Source organism: Idiotropiscis lumnitzeri, chromosome 4 (assembly GCF_059441095.1).
Source record: "Idiotropiscis lumnitzeri isolate Australia: NSW breed Sydney's pygmy pipehorse chromosome 4, RoL_Ilum_1.0, whole genome shotgun sequence".
NCBI classification, from domain to species: Eukaryota; Metazoa; Chordata; class Actinopteri; order Syngnathiformes; family Syngnathidae; genus Idiotropiscis; species Idiotropiscis lumnitzeri.
Window position 1 is genome coordinate 22,055,162 of NC_142394.1, and position 19,481 is coordinate 22,074,642.

The following is a 19,481-nucleotide window of genomic DNA, read 5'->3' on the forward strand; positions in this document are numbered from 1 at the left end:
CGACTGTGATGAAACTTATTCAAATATTTATAGTAAATCTTTCATTTGTGTCTATATTAACCAAATCCTAATTTGTCCACTCCAAAAAAATTACAAGACGGCTAAATAAAGAAATTAAGGGAACAATTTGTAGAAATGACGTCGATGCATGCAACACCATTACTTCCGGGAAAGGAATTCTCCACGTACTCCATTACCCATAACGCACCTCGTCGAATTAACCCTACTGCGCACGCGCAGAGCAAACGGTCGCGCGAAGATTTGAGTTTTTTTTCCCTTGAATGGTGGAAAGCAAGAAGTGCTTGTGTGTTATTTACTTTTTAGCAATGTAGACATGGAAGCGACGGAATACTTGTCGGAGTCTCCGGATTCGAACGATTCATCATCAAACGACCAGTCTTTGTCCAATCGAAACCTAAACAGAAGTCAGAGAGTCGCCGAAAAAGAGAAACGGAAAAATGAGGCGGAGGAACCATTTGTTGTGGCCCTGAAGTATTTCTCTGACGGTAGGACTGTTTTCTTTCTTACCCAAACACATAAACAGTCGAAAATAGCGAAGTTTCTATCAACATTACTATTTTTAGGTAATTGGGCTGTGTTCGGTTTTCAAACACTTTTGTGTATATACAGGCCAGTTCGACCGTGGGTTGTGACGTTACGCGATACGTGCAATGTAGGGAAAATTAGGTTGATTATTGTCATAAAAGTGATGTATTGTTTTAGTCTAGATGTATTGTTTTAGTCTAGAAGTTAAATAAACCTAAATATCATAACTCATCACGTGTAGTATCAGGGACAATAATAAACAGTCCAAATCTCATTGTCCTTTTTTATTTGCTATATAAATAAAGTTGTATTGTATTTGCACCATTTACGAAAAATTGGTGGGGGGGTGGGTGCTGGAGCCTATCCCAGCTGTATTCGGGCAGTAGGCGGGGTACACCCTAAACTGGTTGTCGGCCAATCGTAGGGTACACATAGACAAGCAACCATCCACACTCACACCTAGGGACAATTTAGAGTGTCCAGTCAACCTGCCATGCTTGTTTTTGGAATGTGGGAGGAAACCGGACTACCCGGAGGAAACCCACACAGGCTTGGGGAGAACATGCAAACTCCACACAGGAAGGCTGGAACCAGAATTTAACTCTGCACCTCTGTACTGTGAGACCATCGTGCTAACCAGTCGTCCACTGTGCCGCCCCCATCCAACACATTTGTGCTAAAGACGGAAAGCATGACATGTGATGTTAATGCCCTCTCGTGTCTCAAATGTGGAGTAAAATCCCGCCTCTGCTAGCTCAATTTTTACTTTCTTTAGGCGTGACAGCCAATTCTTCTGTTACTTTTGTCCGTCCGTGTATTGTAACTGATATGACTGACTGCTCATGTTACATTTTTGTATTCCCACTGTTGATGCCACCCCTCACTCATGTAGCTGAGGCAGGCACGCCCGTAATGGGCAATGATGTCCTCGAGGGTAACCTGGTGTTGGTGGAGAAGGTGGCATTCGCAAAAGGACTTCCACCGGATGCCATCTCCGTAATGCTGGAGTTTGCCATGAGCGTTCGCATGGGTAAGATGATTGGTGGATCGAACAGTAGAAGGACAGACAGATCATACTTTATTAATCACATTGGGGAAATTCAGCCATCTTGCATCTCATTGGAGGAAAAATACACACATGCACATTTTTATGATGTATTATGGGCACCTCACTTGTAAAATGGACATTCAATTTTATTTGTGGGGACTAGAGGAGGCTATGTTGTGAACAGCACCCTAATCATGTAAAACATAAACCTGTTTTATAAGGTGATATGGCCTAAAAAGAAAATTAATTTTTCTTTCCAAGAAAATTCTATTTCCAATTTTTAAACAGTTTCATTTATAGAAAATGGCTGTGAATGTTCTCAATCCTTCAGGTCATTCTCTGAGAACTTTTAGAAAAAGCAAGTGACAGTGACATTATTGTAACGATACAAAAGTAGGAATATGAGAGACATTTATACTTTCTCCTACTCCTTACACTGTACTCTATTTTATACATTTTCAAAATACCTTGTTAAAAGGATTTTTTTTTTTACACTGTCTGATTTCTTCATCCAAATGACCCCCCACCTTAATTTTTGTGTAGGAGCGAGTTTGTGTCCCCGAGTGCTTAAGTGTCTGATCCCTGCTTCAGTGGTCCCTCAGAACGCCGTGGTTCGAGCCGTAGCTTGGCTGTGTGTCTCCAAAATACCCATCAATACGCAAGTGAGTCACGCAATTACAAAGAAAATGGGGGTTTCTGTCCTTCAACAATATAATTCAACCACAAAATCAAGTCAAAAGTGTCTCCCTCAAATCAAGTTTACAATTTTTGTCTATCTAGCTGTATGAAGTACGTTAGTGTCTAATGTTTAACACACTGCCATACTGTTTGTAGATTCTTTTCATCAAGTGGGTGTTGACCGTTTTTGACATGATTGACGCAAAGGATCAACTGCGAGCCATCTATGGCTTCATTTTCAGCTTTGTGACAGAGGAAAACCTGGTATGTGTCCTACTACTCGGATGCTTGAGTCTCCTGCGTGCAAATGGAACACACAAACAAGCGCTGCTTTGTATTCTCATGTTGTTTCAGTGTCCCTTCATCTGCCACCTGTTGTACCTTCTAACGACAAAGCAAAACGGTACGTCAAAGGTGACATTTGATGCTCGTCGTCATCAGCAGGATTTTCCCTTATCTCCTTCGTCTCTTTTTCTTGAGCTTTACTGAAAGTTTGTTTTCATTTATGAAATTGTTTGCAGTGCGAGTGTTTCGAGTACGAAAGCTACTGGATGTGCAAGCCAAACTGGTAAGTATGACGAGCATTTTTAGTCGAATAGAATCATCCAAAAACGTAATATCATTGCTATGTTACTTTTTTCCGTCAAAATAAAAAATGACGTAAAAAACAATCCCTTGGCACGTCACGCTTCACTTTTTGCGGTGTTTGTGTTTTTTTCCCCCAAAATATTAATAAAAAGGAAAAATACAGCCATATCGGCAGCCAAATTGCGGAACTCACGGGCACTCATACAGGGTGCATGATCGGTTCCCAACTGCGAGATCGACCAATGATATCACAAGTGGATTTTCCTTGGGGTGGGGGGAGTAAAATTGTTCTGAAAGATTCAGGCTCAACATAATCTAATCTTTCCCTGTGCAGGTAACACGTGCACTATACGTACACTATTTTAAATATGCAGTGAGGCTCCACACCTAAACTTAGAGATTGTGCTGTTTTGGTTAGCGACAAAGTTGAAACGGGCAATAATGAATATGAAATATTAACAACGTGCCATATGTGTGTGTGTGTGTGTTATGTTTTCTCAGGGGAGACAATCCTTCCTTCTGCACCTTCTGTCCCTGTATAAAGTGTTTTGCCCTGAGCTGGTGACGCTCTCTGTTCCGTCCAGAATGAGGGTTTGTACATCTTATATTAAATACTCACTGGCTATTTTAAGAGGTTTTCCAGGTGGGGTGTCTAATTATAGGATTGGATCTCATGAGGTAGTGCACATACACTAAACAAAAATCTGTGATGTCCATTGTATTTCTTCACAGCGTGGGTTTAGGAATCACACCTCGCCCTGGAAATCTGCGCTAGCTTTTGTCCAGAAGAAGAACAGTGCATTGATCGCCCCCAATGCCGGTGTGACCCTCACAATTAAAGATGAGAGCAACGGAAGGAAAAGGGTACGGAGGTTTAAATCTCAGCATCACAACCCTCATTGCTTTGCTTGTCATCCTTTCGACTACTTGTAAGACCGCATCTCCTTGGATGTGAAGCCACGTTATTTTTCATTGACACCAATGTAGTTATTTAACGCAAGAAGAAACACTGAAATCCTTGCCCATGAATGTTTAATCCTCATCCCTCCGTTGTGCTGTTCTTTCAGAAACACTGCTATTTGGAACTGCCAGAGCTGAGTTGTGCGCTTAATAAGGAGTCTCAGGCTGAGTTGTCCTCTCGCCGAAAATTGGTCCCTCTGGCGCAGCTCCGTTCCTTTGCGGAGCTTCTGGAGAACATGCACCGCATAGAGGTACTCACCGAGACGCAACCTTACTGAAATAAATCATGCACTTCTGTAACATCGACCTGGACTGTACTGGAAAAAGCGGACATGACAGCCCCTAGCGAATAAGTTGTGTGCTTCGTTAACAATCAGTTCAATAACTACAGGTCAGTCTAAAGTAAGTAATTAAGTCATTGATTTTAAACGTAAATAGTACTACATTATTACAGTAGGGCTGTTCGCCGGAAGAAAATGGTCTGTAAGTTGAGGTGTGTTTACTGAGTGCCGCGTTGAAGCAATGCCATCGTCAGTCAATATAAAATCCCCACCAGATGACGTTACTCCTAGGCCACAGCTGTGCTTGAACGACCCCTGCTTTTGTCGCTAAACTGGGCCTTAAACGTGGCGCTAGGTAGCAACTCTCCTTTTTTGTTTCATATATGCGGAAAAATAGATTTAAAAGAATAGCACACAGTACAACTGTTTTTTTTTTTAATTCTCAACAGGAATTCAAGATAGTAAAAGTGATAATTACAGTAAATGTTTGTCAAAACATGAGTAAAAAATAATCCAATGAAAAACAGTGTGCGTGCCTTGTGCACTGCATTTCGCAACGTTTGTAACTGCAACGACCATCCGTTTATAAAATGCGGATCCACTTTCCATGTCACTGTGCAATGCGTGCTCCTATCCACACGGTGGTGCTGTGTCTCTGTTTTTGCATTTTGCCCCCACTCCTCAGCAGGGACTTGCAATTTCATTATTACACGGAGAAAAGATAGTTTATTGACTGTTTTTTTTCTTTCTTTTTTTTTTTCTTTTTTCTTTGATAGCTTTGTTCTACTTAGTAGTTTATTGTTATTTGTCCAATAACAGTTGAGGAAAAACAACAGCAGAGTGACAAGAAGGAATAGAAAAAGATGGAATAATAATGTATGTAACGTATTATATCTCACACACTCTATGTCATCCATCCATCCATTATCTGTACCGTTTCTCCTCATGAAACATAAATTCAACCATCTAATTGACTCTTCATTAGGACCGTATGTACGCAGGGCCTTAGCAAATCAGCCACGTCCTTATCAAACTACACACAAAAGACCCCTAAAGAATCCCCCTCATCATGCTTTTAACAATTTTGGTAGGAGAGCTGAGCTGCATCCATTCTTTTCCCCTCATTGTCATTTGCTTATTACGCTAACAAAGTGCCCGCGATGGAGGGGTAGGGAGCAGCTGTTCGCACATTATAAGAGACTGTATAAATTCTCCCAGTGAGTGAGTTATTAGGATTACAGGCTGCTGAAGGATTATTGAAGTAGCAGACTGCTGCTCTGTGGAAAGTATTAAAAAAAGGTCTACTGGGTGATTTTAATCTTGAATCAGGTTGCCTTTATGCAAATTAAAGGTGACTAATCGACCGCCTTTGAGAGCTTGTGGTGCAATATTTAACTTCATGCGTACAGTTGTATATTTGTCATTGCCTTTCTAAGTATGATTTTTTTATGCTTGGCCCCAAGGTCATGACTTGTTACACATCTCTGGCTTATGTTTGGCTCATTTTCCTCCACCCCACACCAGCTGCCAGCTCAGATGGGCTCTGTGCTGTCTACCAGTGTGGCTCTGCACTACCTGGACTGTGTGCAGGAGGAGTCGGCCCTCCTCCGCCTCAACTTCTGGCTTGGTTACGCTCTCCGAGAAGGTACGGTTGGAAGTGTCTGTGACATCTCTCTTGTCAGGCATATGTACCCACATTTAAGCTAACCCGCAGTTGAACCGTGACTCTCATGTGGTTCTTTCAGCGTGAGCTTTAAAAGCCGTTAGAGCTCAGCGAACCAACACGCGGGGAATCTGAAATGTGGTGGCATTTTTAATTTTATACCTTACACTCTCCTCTCAGAATTTTTGTTTTGTCGAGACGGAGGCGCAACCCAGAATTCTGACGAGGCTCTGCAGTTTTTGAACAGGCTGCTGTCTGCACACCAATTTCTCCAGGTGAGCTTCTGTGCCTGCAAACCTTTGTGCATCTTCTTGAATGTTTCTTTTTAATTTTTCAAAATGTAATTTTGTGTCTCAACGTCTTTACCAGGAGGGGTTTACTAGTTCCGAAGGGTTTCTCTACAAATTCCTCACTGTTTGGGATGGATGCCTCATGCGACCGCAGATACTTGGCCTGCTGAGCAACATTCCCGTGGTCCCAAGCTCCCGTAGGTTTATTATAAATGGTCACCATTTTTAAACGCAATTTTGTGCATGCAACAAAGCACAACACTGTGCTTACCTTTTGAATGACAGCGTTTTAAATAATAAAGTCCGGCCGGCCTTCAGATGCATGTGTCTGATCTTCCCTTAGCCTAGCTGTCAAGTCATTAACAGAGAAGCCCGTGCGTGTTGGTTATGTAAACAACTTCCTGCAACTACCACTTGAGTTCAACGCTGCCTTTTTTTGTAGACATTTTGACTAACTATAGTCTTTTTTTCTTTATTAATTTTTTGTAATTGTAATTAAAAGTTTGTCTTTGCTGTTTGACCAAATAAAGAACGTTTGTGAGTCCCTTCTGGAAGAAGTACAATACAAATAAAATTGACTGACTTGCTCTCTCTCCACAGAAATGGAACGGCTACTGTTGGAGCCCCTCAAGCAGCTCTACTTCACGTCCTCACCGTTTTTCAAGGTACGTTCTGCTCCAGTTTGTTTGATGCTATTACATCCAAGAACCACTTTCCTATTTGATTTAATAGCGCTAGTATTCACTGATGTCTGTATGCGTGCATGCGCGTGCGTGTGTGTGCGTGTGTGTGCGTGCGTGTTCAGTGTGGGCTGTTGGAATGTCTAAACAGTATGCTGCGGAATTGGCTGACCTGGCACTCGGTGTACGCGCTGGAGGACGACGTGGACATCAGCATCAGCAGCCACACCTCCATGTAAGTCTCTTGAAGGGAGCTGAAGCATAAAACACAATGGGAATAAATGAAAAGCTGTCACCTGGAAATCGAAAACAGAATCCCCCCAGCACCTCCCCTCAACTGAGGAAAAACAACTTTTATTAGTCTTGTGTGAGGAAATCCAATATTCAGTGCCAGGGAATACACACATCCGCCATCCTGTCAATGTCAACAAAATGAGTTGACGGCCCGGTCACGTGGTGCCTTGCCCAAGGGGGACATCTCCGTACAAAATGGAGCTGAAGTCTGTTTCTGTGACCTTTTTCTAAGAGCACACTCAGATTAGACGATGTGTTTCTTAATTTTGCACTCTGATGGTCTTCTGTGTTTCTACTGCTGTGTAACTATTTTCCGTTTCGTTTCCAGATACATGACACTGTCGGGCTTTAAGGATTCCGTGTTGCAGCTGGTGCAATTTGTGGATCATCTGGCCGCTGTGGGACTGCAGCTGGAGAGCTGCCACTCGCTCCTGCTCAACTTCATCCTGGACTTTTATGAGACGGTAAACGCAAGCTCATTGTTGGCCATCACAACATTCTCAAGTCAAGGTATCATTGTACGTGAATTGAATCATGACCATTCTCTAGGTGTGCGACATGTTTTTGAAGTACAATCTCCCGCTCATCGTGATACCACGGCCTGGTGTTTTCTACCCGGCGCTGCTCGCCACCGACCCCGTCAGTGTGGACCGCCTGGCCTACATCATGCACAGGTACAAGCCCTCACCAGCTTTAATTTAGCGCCCTGTTACTGGATGGAAGCGAAGCTGGGATGCAATGGCACTTATATGCTAATATATCATTTATGATAATGAGCGCCGGCATAATAACCCTGGCACTCCCTTCCGTTTTATCTTGTTGCGTTCGATTTTTGAAAGCTTTAATAGCTTACAGTATGTGCTAATTAACTTCTGCACATGGTTGTGTAATAGTTTTGAAGGGAAAATGTCGGGGCAACAGAAAGGACAACTAATTGCGCAATAATATTGTCACAGTGCTGAAAACAAATTACATTTGCCATAACTTTGTCTTTTTTTTTGTCAGGTACAAGGTGAACCTGGCGTTTGCAAAAAGCCAGTTGAAAATCACAGAGGTAGGTATACAAACTAATTTCACTTGATTAACTGTGCAGAGTAAACAAGGCAATGAGTCTTTCTCAAGCTTTATTGAACCAGGGCACCTATTTTAAAATGCGCTCGACAACCAACAATGCCACAAAAAATGTGGATACACTCAAAACATTATACTTTATTTTTCAAGAACTTGAATTAAATAAACATAAGCAGCTGCTAATTATTTAGGCAGGTGAAACATTAAGTTGTTGACTTAAATTCAAGCTCAATTGCAGGCTTTGAAGTTTGAAGTCAGTCAGCTTTATTTCTCATCTGAAAAATGCCGCTGGGTTCTTGAATGAAGAAAAACTCACCCCATATGCGGTGTGGGAATAAATTGACCCAACAAACAGATGTGGTTAATGAACGCCCTCCTCCTCCGACAGGGTTTCCGCATCAGCCCCCAGGCCTTCAGCGATTTCAACCACTACGTAGTTGACATGGTCAACTTCTTGTGGAACGCCAAGATATTCCAGTCGGGCGTCAATGTGCAGCTGGACGAGGGGTTGCTGCAGAGGAGCAAAGTACCCGAGTGCTCCAGCAGCTTCGATCTCGTCTATCACCCGGCCTTCATGAGCTACGCCATCGACTTCCATCACAAGGTGAGCGTCCGCCTCCACAGTAAGGGGGAACCTTCAAGGTTTGATGAGTCATTTTAGATCAAAGGAGGTTGATAAACATTAACGAGCAAGGTCTGTGCAGGTCACATTTTTTTGAAGTTATGTTCAAATTGCGTTTATTCGTAAGGTCGCTTTTCCATTACAATTGCTCAAAGCTGTGCAACGGAACTCATCCAACCTGCTTCTATAACGCAGGAGGGCCGTGATGTCACTGTCATATGATTGGCCGACAGATGTAGGCTTTTTTTGTTTTTTTAAGCATTGCGGCAAGGAACTTCATTGCACTCGGACATTTGTGGCTCATGCAAATAATGATAAATCAAGCGCAGTCACAACCGCATCTGCACTTGTGCCTTTCAATTCTCTCATAACGCAACTTGGCTATTGTCATGTGACTTGAGTACATTCATAGTATCATAAATAGCTGGAAGATGGCTGGTGGGACACATTGTCGTTCTCAATGACCTTTCCAGTTTCCGAGTTCTTTAACTTTTTCTTTCCCCAAACTCGTGCCACACTTTGCTCAATAGAAGTGCGATGGATGTGGCATAAATGTATCTTTCATACAACATACATTAATACCTAAGTGAGCGTTGTATTATTAACAACTGCAGCATGAGACATGGTTTTCATCACGTTTAATAATACACACAAGCCCTTTTTCATTCCGTCCCAGCGCCGACATCCTGCTGTGAGCTGAGTATGGCAAGCCTTTTGAGCATTCTACTCGTGCGTTCTTTGTCTTTTCAGCGCTTACAGTGACGTTTTTCCCACTACTGCCTTCCGCGACTGTAACATTTCTGTGCACTAGTGGAACAACTAGGACGCACAAGCTGAGCGACGACATGTTTCTTGTGAGGCAAAACGATGCACTAGTAGACAACTGTGTGCTATCCGAACTGCCAGTGACAGAAATCTGAGAGTTAACATCTAGTGCTTCACCTGCAGTACTGGTAGCACACCGATGTCACAGAGTGCGCAGTTTTGCCTCACTTATAACGTCGTTAGACTTGGGCACACCAGTAGAATTTCTACGAGTGTGTCCTAGTTGTTCTACCAGTTCAACCTTGTATCTTGCAGCCAGTCGTGAAAAAAAAAAAACATTAAGACATTTTTTGTTATAATATATTAATTGCATCCCTGTCATTTTACAGAAATGCAGAAATGTCACACAGACCTTTTCATACAGTAGTGGGGGGGACATTGTCGTAGGGCACAGAAACGTCTTACGAGCAAGGACAAAGAGCATACTAGAACAGTACATGGACAATTGAGCATGATTAAATGGCTTTCCAGGCTGAGATTTCTGTCACTTGTGGAATTAATAAGGCTTTTTCCCCCCTATGTCATCAGTGTTGGCCTGAAAGAAAAGAACTGGATCTCAACTCCATAAAGGTAAGAGGGCTCGCCCGTCAAGAGGTTGGTTACTGTACATGTGATGATGGCAAGAGATGTGACAGGAGTTGCGTGTGTTTTGCAGCATGTCAAGCCGTGGGGCTGGTACATGGAGTATCTGTTCTCGCAGGGCTACGACGGCTTGCAACTCTTTAAGCACACCAACACCAACCGGCGGCAACCGGCGGAGGGCAGCAAATAAGACAGCGACACCTTGTAGCTGTAGCCCTCAAAAAATGGACGTAAAAGGACTTGTATATACTTTATCTCATTCGCTAGTTCTTCAGGCAGGCTTGCTTGCTTGCAAGTATTTTTTAATGTAAATAAATTATTTGTGTCAGTTCTGACACCATGGTCGGTTCAGCGACACTTGACTGCGGTGATTGCTAGATTTATTTTTTATTTTTGCCAAGAGACAGCAGCTTTTAAGTGCACAGTGTCATATTCATCCTCCTCTGCAATTGCCCTTTCTTTTAAAAATAAGAAATGTTTACTTTCTTTTTAAATAAAATGCTGGCACATTGTGATACACGCAGGTAAAGCTGATTGCATTCATTTTTTTGTATTTGATATTGAAGTATCTTGTTCTTTTTTTGCTTTATTGTAAATAAAACAAGATTTTAGCTATTACAATGCCATCAATCAAATTCCTTAATTTTACATTTTGACAAAAATTTGAATGTAAATAAAATTGCATTTAAATACAAAATGGGGTTGGCGCCACTATCTATAATTGATACCTATTCCGTCAGGGTTCTAGCCAGAAATTTTTCAGTGTTGTGGCTAGCGCAACACAACACCTCAGTGAGAGTTGGCATGCGTACGTCATTCTTTATCATACCATCCAGAGTCATAGTTTAGTGTAATAAAATTGACACATATCCAGGACAAAGCCCATCACACTCATAATCAAGCAGGAACAAGCCTAAGTAAAAAGCAACATTTTGCTCATCCTAATTTACTAGGTCATGTCATTTTCTTTGCTGTGACTTTGCTTTTGTTTACCATCACTTAGTCTTCTTCTATCTCATGCATCGATTCACTAGCTAAGAGTCAACCAGAGTGGTCAATTGTCACAGACGGCCGATGCCGTTTTGCGTAATCATGTCTAAAAAGCACAATGACACAAAAGGCTCTTAATTCTTTACCGTTGTAAATGTTTCTTTACTTAGGTTTGAATCTGTTTGAATAATGAGTGTTCATGTACGATTGATGTGTGCGCATTTTTTTTCAGGAAACTCTGACTGTGGATTGAATGATAATTACTTCTCAGCCATGTTGATTGCTTGCTATGGTGTGAAAGCAATTATTTGGACATTGACAAATAATAAAATGTCTAAATAAGACAGATTCTTTTAAAGTTTCCCAAAGATCAATTGTTTATTTATTCTTTTAAATATGCATTTGATACTAATAACTTGTGGCAGAGTATCAAGGGTTGGGAGAATAACGCAACCATGTGAAAAAGGCAAAAAAATCTCAAATATGCCACTGGCCAGTGAGTGGCTAGAGAGTGACAAGGGGTGGCCACGGCCACCCATGACCACCATGTAGCTGCGCCCCTGCATTCAGTCACACTGGTTAAAAAAAAATCTTGAATAAGTTTTGCATCAGAAAAGGTGTGGAAATTTGAAAAAAAAAAAGCAGCAAAGTGAACTTTGTGTAAAGATTTGTGTATATTAAACAAAACATTAGAAACCAATAATTTATTACGCCTGTCAAGAATATCATGTCCAACTCTGCGAACCTAACTATAAATATGACAGGACAATGAAACAAATATTATCCACCCCCACGCGCATAAATACGAAAAAACAAAAACGCACAATTAATTCGGCGCGGTTGAAGGCGAGCATTGTCCATTTCCAGGTTTTTTTTTATGCACGACCGCCACCCCCCACCCCCCACGGATGAGTGAATCCGTGTCAGGATCCAAGTGTGGGAGGTACTTGGAAGTTGTAAATCTCTCCGCTGGCGAGGCGCGCACACACTTGCAGTGAAGACGCGAACAAAACAAGTCGCCTCGCTCCATCCCGCTCGTGACGCACCTTTCCCGGGCCACTCGCGGTTTTCAGCCCCGCGACCCAGTCTCGCCTCTGACTTGCGGAAAGGGGAGAAACGAGGGCGGACGGTCGGACGACGTCCCTTTGCCCAGACACTTACCGGGCGGATGACGCTCCACGGCGGCCGAACTGCTCCCTGATGTCACGCTCTCCACTTCCGCCGCCGCCGCCGCCGCCGGCCGTAGCTGTTCCTCCGCGCTCCTCTCCGGTGTTCTTCACGCGTCCACCTCCACCCTCGCTGGATCTGTCGCCGCAGCTGCAGCTGCTTTGGAGCCAACACGGCCGGGGGAGCTTTACCTTTGCCACCTGAGCCACAACCTTTCGGACTGGAGCCAAAAGGTAAGACTGGCTGCTGTTTCTTCTTTTTGCTGAAGTGAGTTTTTTTTTAAGACACTTGCTTGATCTATCGATTTTTTTCAAATTGCCTGTTGCCATTTTTTATGTCAGGTGGAAAAAGAATCGGGCTTTATGACGAGAATGAAGTGTGCACCAGTTTGGCTATTCTTGGCAGTTGTTCAGTTGTTAGTTTGTAAGTAAGTGAAGATGTGCATACGCGGTGGCATGAATGGTGCACCCAAAACTCTGCGAGGGCCCCTGTAGACTGTCTTGTTTCGTATTTTAACGAGCAATAAAAACGAAATACAGAGGCAAGTATGCAGTATAGTGTTAGGGTTTCCACACAGTACTACCTTTACTTACGAATTGAATCTGTTCCATAACCAAGCCCTTAAGTCAATTTATTCGTATCTTCTCATTGTATTTTCACGTTTCTAATAAAATAAAAAAAAACAATGAAACGTATCCAACAATTAATCAGAATGAAAGAGAATGTAAAGGAATAAACTGGCTCCATGAAGTGCAAATAAAGAAAGTGTTAGACACACTGTTGTGTGATTGTGTGTTGGAGTGAGCCTTTGAGGGGTATGTCCTATAGTGAACCTTAGCAGACTGGATGCTCGGCTGAGTGCATGAATATGATTCATAATTTTTTAGACAATGGGGTGGAGGTGGCGTCTGGATGTTCGGATTTTGTTGCCCATTTAGAATTTGTAGTTTTTCTCCCCCTGCCATTCGGCTTTTGAAGTTTTAGGTGAATTCTTAGCTAATTTTCATTAATTTCTCAGTGACTAATCACATGAAGCCGAATGACTCAACACAGACATATGCAGTAGGTGGGTGTCTGTGAGGGTGGAGCTGGTGCTAATCCAAATTAAGATTGTGAAGACGTCCGTGCTCCTCTGAGTTCCATTCCAGTTTATTCCAACATTTTCCCTTATTCCATCCATCCATTATCTGTACCGCGTTTCCTCACAAGGGTCGCGGGGGTTGCTCGAGCCTATCCCAGCTATCTTCGGACAGTAGGCGGAGTACACCCTGAACTGGTTGATTTTTCCCTTACGTTCTTGATTAAAAGTGACCGTGTGACCCTCTGGTATATACACGACATGGAATTGTCTTTTCTATCAGGGGCCCGATGATAGCATATACTGCAGTTTGAGCTTTTCGGAGCAGTTCCTCGGGTTTTATTTGCATTGGGAATTGCATGTCATGATGTCACAGGCTGGAGGTTGCCCTCCACTGTTGTAGCGAGTCAATTGGTTGTGGTGTTTTAAAAGACACACAGTCGCTCACGAAAGTCAATGCACCCGTCAATTTTTTTTGTAGCGTTACATCTGCGTTACATCTTAACATGGGACAACACTGGAAAAATGACAATTTCTAACAATGTAAATTAGTAAATATTCAACTCATCGGATGGTGTGTGTGCATTTACTGTGCACAGTTTACATTAAGTCAAAACACAGCCATTTATGTCTCAACCCTTGCAACAAAAGTGAGTACACCCCTTAGTGAAAATGTTGAAATCATAACAGAACGAAACATAAACCCAGGGATTTTGCACATATAAATAACTGTATTGTCCCCTCAAAATAAACCAACACACTTAAACATGTGACTAATCAGTGTTCTAAAGTCAGGTGTGAATGAGGAGCATCTGTGTTAACAGGGTCAGAGGTCAAGTACACCTCACAGAATAGTCAGCATTAAGTGTAAAGTTTGAAAAAATAAATAAAAAACAACAAGGCAGCGGTTTATTAAAAATAAATTAAAAACTGCGCTCAAGTTTTCAAATGCAGATACAGAAAACCCTACTTAAAATTGACCCCCGGTTTTGCCACTTACAAAGTAATTGGAAGTGCATTTTTAACAGTGACATTTAAGATTAGTTTGTTTTTATTTAAAATGAAATAAAGACTTTTATCGCTGACCATAATTATTTTTATTGAGGAAAAAAAGGTCTTCTGCGTTTCACTGAACAATAATATATTTTTAATGAAATGTTAAAGTAGTTTTACATCATAAAGTCAACATTTATACATTGTTTTAAGATTAACAATTCAATTTGGGGACCTCCAACAGTCACAATCTGTTTGGATTTTCTCTTTAAACTTGTATTCTATTGAAGCTAGCAAACACTCTGTCGACAGCACAGACTATGCAACAACCCTTAATGGTTTTGTCACAAACTCAAAATAGTGACTGTATTTCCAGCTTGAAAACGCAAATCTCTCTCCTCCCACCCGTTGCTGTTCATGTGTGACGGTATGGACCTGCGAGTCATCGAAACGCCAAAAACTCGACACGACGCATGGATGATGTCACTCCCTCAGACGGGAATGTAAAGCTAAAGTCTCCCACAGTTCCTCACGATACTCAAGCTGTAAAAAACAGTTTCGCTTTCTTCCATCATAACATTTATTGGTTGAGTTACTTTACAGTGTGTTCTAGTGTTACGAATCAGGTGTCCTCTATTTTATTATTCATTAACTATTCGTTTTGTTGAATGCACAAAATGTGCGTGTGTGTGTGAGGGAGGCACTACGGCTGAGAGGTATCTGCTGTCAAAATTTTCCCGCTGCAGCAACCTGGAGCTGGTTTACTGCGACTACCTTTAGTGGTGAACGGCGCTCCTCATTTGAGATATGGATGTCTCCTTCAAGAAGAACTCTGTAGATTATACGTAGCATAAAGTTTTGTGATATTGAATGAGTAACTGTAGTCTGATTACTTTGCTTGGAAAAAGTTCGATTAGTTGTTACTGGGAAATGTGCACGTCAACTTGCATCAGTTATTGCACGTTAAAGTAAAACAAAAATACTATCTAAATAAATGTTTGAAAACCAAAAGTTCTGAAACATAAAATGACGACCAAATTGTACTTAAAGAATGCACTGGGTAAAAAAAAAAACAAACAAAAAAAACCCCAATGTATTTTCCAGACCTTAAGGCGCACATGTTTATAATCCGCACCCACTCTAAAAAAAAAAAAAAAAAAAAAAGATTTACAAGTCGCAGCTGGCTATAAACCGCAATATTCTATGTTGAAAAAAAAAAACAGTTGTTTACTGCCTGTACAGAACGATTTTGTACTGTGAATGCACATAAAGGTACAAAAACAGATTGTTAAAACAGTGCCTTTTAACACGGCAACAACTTTGCGAATTAAAACAGAACAGACCCAAGAGAAAAAATATTTTAGATTTATTTAGTGTATTTTCTGAACTATAGAGCGCCCCTACTGGTGAAAGAAAAATCCACAGAAATGCTGCACCGTTGTATTAGTCACATGGTTCAAAATCTAGGAAAAAAGTAGTATTTTATAATCCGGAAAATACGGTAATTGTGTCAGATTTGGACATTTTCACCTGGGGGTGTGCTCACTTTTGCTATCAGCGGCTTATATATAAATGGCTTTGTGTTGAGTTATTTTGAGAGTACAGTGAATTCATAGGCAAGCTGTATACTCGCTACTTTACTTTATAGGGAAGAATCATTTGTCTAATCTTATCCCATGAAAAGATGCAATAAAATATTTACAAAAATGCGAGATAGCGTATTTACCTTTATTTCTGTACGTGCTTTTGCCGCTCTGTCGGTTTGCTCCAACATGAGTCGTAATAGTGTAATGATGTTGATGCCGAGGATCTGATTCATCTTCCTCCTCCTCGCGATTGTGTTCTTTCATCTTCGTCCCAATGAAGACCTCTCAGAAACTCTAAATGGTCCAAGAAGGATAAAAGAAACTGAACAATCTCTCCACGCTGGTAACACGCGCTCTCCTTATTGTTATCATTTGAAATAACGTAATGTCCAGTGATTTCCCCCGGGAGATCATTTCGCCGATGCCTTTTGATGTGGCTCACAGAGGAGGAACTTCATTTCCATTTTTCTGTGTCATGTGGATTGCGTTGCTCTTCTTTTGGCGGCGCTTTGGATGGCAAACACTTGTGAAGTGTAATTGCAAAAGACGCTAAAAGGATTAGCGCAGTGCTTTCAGTGTCATTGCCCGACTCCGTCGACGTGCCTGCTGGTCGTCTTTTTAGTCTGATTTTAGAAGAATAGAACAGAATAGTCTTGGAGAGCACACCCCCGCTGATGTGTTTGCAAACACTCATGCCAGTGTTCCCCGACCTTTTCTTGAGCCAAGGCACATATTTTACACGAGAACACTACAAAGTATTTATCCTGTTTCATGTCCCTGTAAAGTGATAATGAATGTCTTCTAAGTTTGACAAACCACATGGAATGATTTAAAAAAATAAATCATCAAATATGTAAGATGAGGCTTCAAAATGGTGACAAATCCGATTGTTCTCTTTGCTCTCAGATGATGTGGGCGTTTTCGCTCAACTGCCAGTCAAATATCACAGCCACAACCTGGAAAAATGGACGCGTGTACTCGCCGCTGACAATGAGGCGTTCTAATCTAAAATGGCCACAACATCTTGAAGTTGTCCATATGCTAGCTGTGATGTTGGACTTAAATTGGAAAAAATAAATCCACCCACCACTTTGCTCTTCTGCGTGGCCTAATTTTGCAAACTCATGGCTGACAATGAGGCACTCTATAGTGGCCACGCCGTCCCTAAAACTCAGTCTGCATTTTGGATGTCAAATTGGACTGTTTAAAAGAATCACTTTTGCTTTTCCGCCTGTCTCTGTGTGTCATGCACACACTTACAGCTGACAACAAGGCGCTCTAAGATTAAGTGGCCCTGACAGCCTGAAGTCCTGCACACATGTTGGCCGTCACATACGATTCCCTCCACCTAGCTCCCACCTGTTTCTTCATCTTTTACCTTTCTCTGCATGCACTCATGGCAAACAATGAGGCGCTCTAAGGCAGCCAGCGTGCGTTCTGAAGAGAAGCATTTTCCGCAAATAGGTTTCCCCACACATTCCGTTATTGCATTTCTTGACTTTTCAGTGAGTAATACACAAAACTGAAGGAGGAACTTCAACTATATGGGAGAAGGTTGAGTATTAAAAGTGTGGAGGTTTAAAATTTTATCTAACGTAATAGTTATTTTTCCTCAGTGGAGTTCGTGCTCCACTGAGTGCCATTCTCACTGACAACGCGAGACATTTTAGGCCTTTTTCCCTAATTCGTCATTGAATAAAGCATGAATATTTATACAAAATAAAGTTCACAGGTCTTCCATTCTGACGAATCCTTAAAGTGTCTTTTACGGGTCTTGCATTATTTCGATCATGTTGGGAATACATTAAGGATAGTCACGGGCGTACGTGACTGTTTTTCTCCCATTCCTTTGGTTTCTGTCTTTCTTTCTTAATTCAAGAGAGTGATCTGAAAATGTCATCCTGTGTTTAAGTCTGCCTGGGGTCCTGTGTTACTTAGTGGCGCGTTATGAATTAACATCCATCCCCCTGCTATAGTGACGGCCCGTATTCTTACTGGGCCATATTTAGTCAAAGAAGAGGTGATGTCAACTTGGAATTTGAAAGGGAACATTTACTGGGAAAATTGACTTTGAAACTTTGATCTGGCTTTGTCTGAAAATGTCGGCCAAAATCTCTCTTACAAAATGCAAAACATTGACCAAAGCGACTGGCCTTGACCAGGCTAGTTTCTCGGCGAAGCACTTTTTTTTTTTTCCCAATAGACAAGAAGATTATAAACCAGGGGTCTTCAATCCTGTCCTTCAAGGTCTGCTGTCCTGCCTGTTTTCCAATTCTCCATGCTACAACACACCTGATTCAAATGTTCAGAATTGTCACCTTGATCTTTTGAATCAGGTGTGTTGCAGTGGGGAGAGCGGAAAACAGGCCGGACAGCGGACCTCGAGGAACAGGATTGATCCTGATCTTCTGAATCAGGTGTTTTGCAATAGGAAGAGAGGTACACAGGCAGGACAGCGGAACTCAAGGAACAGGATTGAAGACAACGAAGCTCCTTCTCTCAGTTCAACCTAGTTGCTTGCCCTAGATGGCGCCAAAGCAATATTTTAATCAAACATGGGTTTGACCTGAGCACAAAACAGCACAGGAGAGTTTTTTTTTGTTGTTGTTGTTTTTTTTGGTGAATGCTTAATTGTAGGAAAATAATGCATCAATTGTGTCCATTACCTCTTTCATCATTTCTTGAACCAAGTCAAGTTTTGCTCCCTCTAATCATTTTGACTTTGAGAAATACAACAAATCGGACTTACTGTAATTTAATTACACGTGACCCCCCCCACCCCTTCGCCCACCCAAAACCCTGAGCCCTCCGCTTTGACCTAACTGATGCCACCTTCTTTATTGTGCCTCCACTGGGAGAAAATTATTTGCATTAACGGAGCCTGAGGTTTAATTTGGGCAAGTGACATTTGTTTAAAGTGGTTATTCTTCTAATTACAAGAAATGTACAGCATTCCCCATGGAGCCTCGGCGGCGCAGTGGCATAGCCGGAGATAATAGCTCATTTTCTTCCCTTTTGCAAGTGGCTTCTTGCCACCAATATGTGCGTTGTTTGTTTTTATCGCTCAAAGTGATAATGATGTCTGCTTAATATGCACAAGATAGAGTACTTTTTTTTTTTGAAGGATGATTTTGAATTTGAAATCCATGAGTGCAAAGGGGAATTACTGGCTTTTATGTCAAAGCTGGAAAGTAAAAACAACACTGATCCAAGCTGGCCTGATTGACTGTCAATCGCATTGCACCTAGAGGGGGAAAAAAAAAGAAAAAACATCCATCCAGCTTTGGCTACTCATAGAGTCTCAAATACGAGACTCACAACTGACTCAGTACATTGCAGTAATCATATTCAGTTTTTTGCAAAGGATCAAAAAATATATGCCTGTGAGTTATTTTATAGTCTACATGTATTGCTCCACCATTTTTATTCTAATAGATATTTGTTAGCTCGTCCGTGGCATTTTGCATTTTTTTGTGACCATTAAGCTAATCGAACCTTCAGAAAGCGAAGCTATGTTTTTGTTTTAAATGCATAAAGTG

The 19,481-nt window shown here is 41.7% G+C and overlaps 2 protein-coding genes across 3 annotated transcripts in view; both read left to right on the forward strand.

Moving 5' to 3' along the window:
* The first annotated feature begins 168 nt into the window (after positions 1-168).
* On the forward strand, positions 169-11,401 carry cenpi (centromere protein I). The gene is made up of 20 exons (XM_088293440.1): positions 169-506; positions 1,439-1,576; positions 2,138-2,256; positions 2,429-2,536; positions 2,627-2,675; positions 2,794-2,840; positions 3,362-3,451; positions 3,593-3,724; positions 3,928-4,071; positions 5,626-5,746; positions 5,945-6,039; positions 6,134-6,251; positions 6,655-6,719; positions 6,860-6,969; positions 7,357-7,492; positions 7,578-7,702; positions 8,034-8,082; positions 8,488-8,703; positions 10,075-10,116; positions 10,202-11,401. Exons 1-20 carry the CDS (start codon positions 335-337, stop codon positions 10,316-10,318), a joined length of 2,193 nt encoding a protein of 730 aa, XP_088149566.1. The 5' UTR covers positions 169-334; the 3' UTR covers positions 10,319-11,401.
* Positions 11,402-12,070: 669 nt separating this feature from the next.
* drp2 (dystrophin related protein 2) overlaps positions 12,071-19,481 on the forward strand; it is a 157,349-nt gene continuing 149,938 nt past the window's right edge. For both annotated transcript variants that reach the window (XM_088293437.1, XM_088293438.1), the window contains exon 1: positions 12,071-12,518. The gene's annotated coding sequence lies outside the window, so the exon portion shown is untranslated. The remainder of the gene's footprint in view (positions 12,519-19,481) is intronic.

Excerpts from the sequence above, each read along its gene's own strand:
- cenpi (XM_088293440.1), top strand. The coding sequence starts at position 335 with ATGGAAGCGACGGAATACTTGTCGGAGTCTCCGGATTCGAACGATTCA. Across the intron at positions 6,970-7,356 it reads ATCAGCAGCCACACCTCCAT|ATACATGACACTGTCGGGCT; the intron begins GTAAGTCTCTTG and ends TTTCGTTTCCAG. Across the intron at positions 10,117-10,201 it reads TGGATCTCAACTCCATAAAG|CATGTCAAGCCGTGGGGCTG; the intron begins GTAAGAGGGCTC and ends TGTGTTTTGCAG.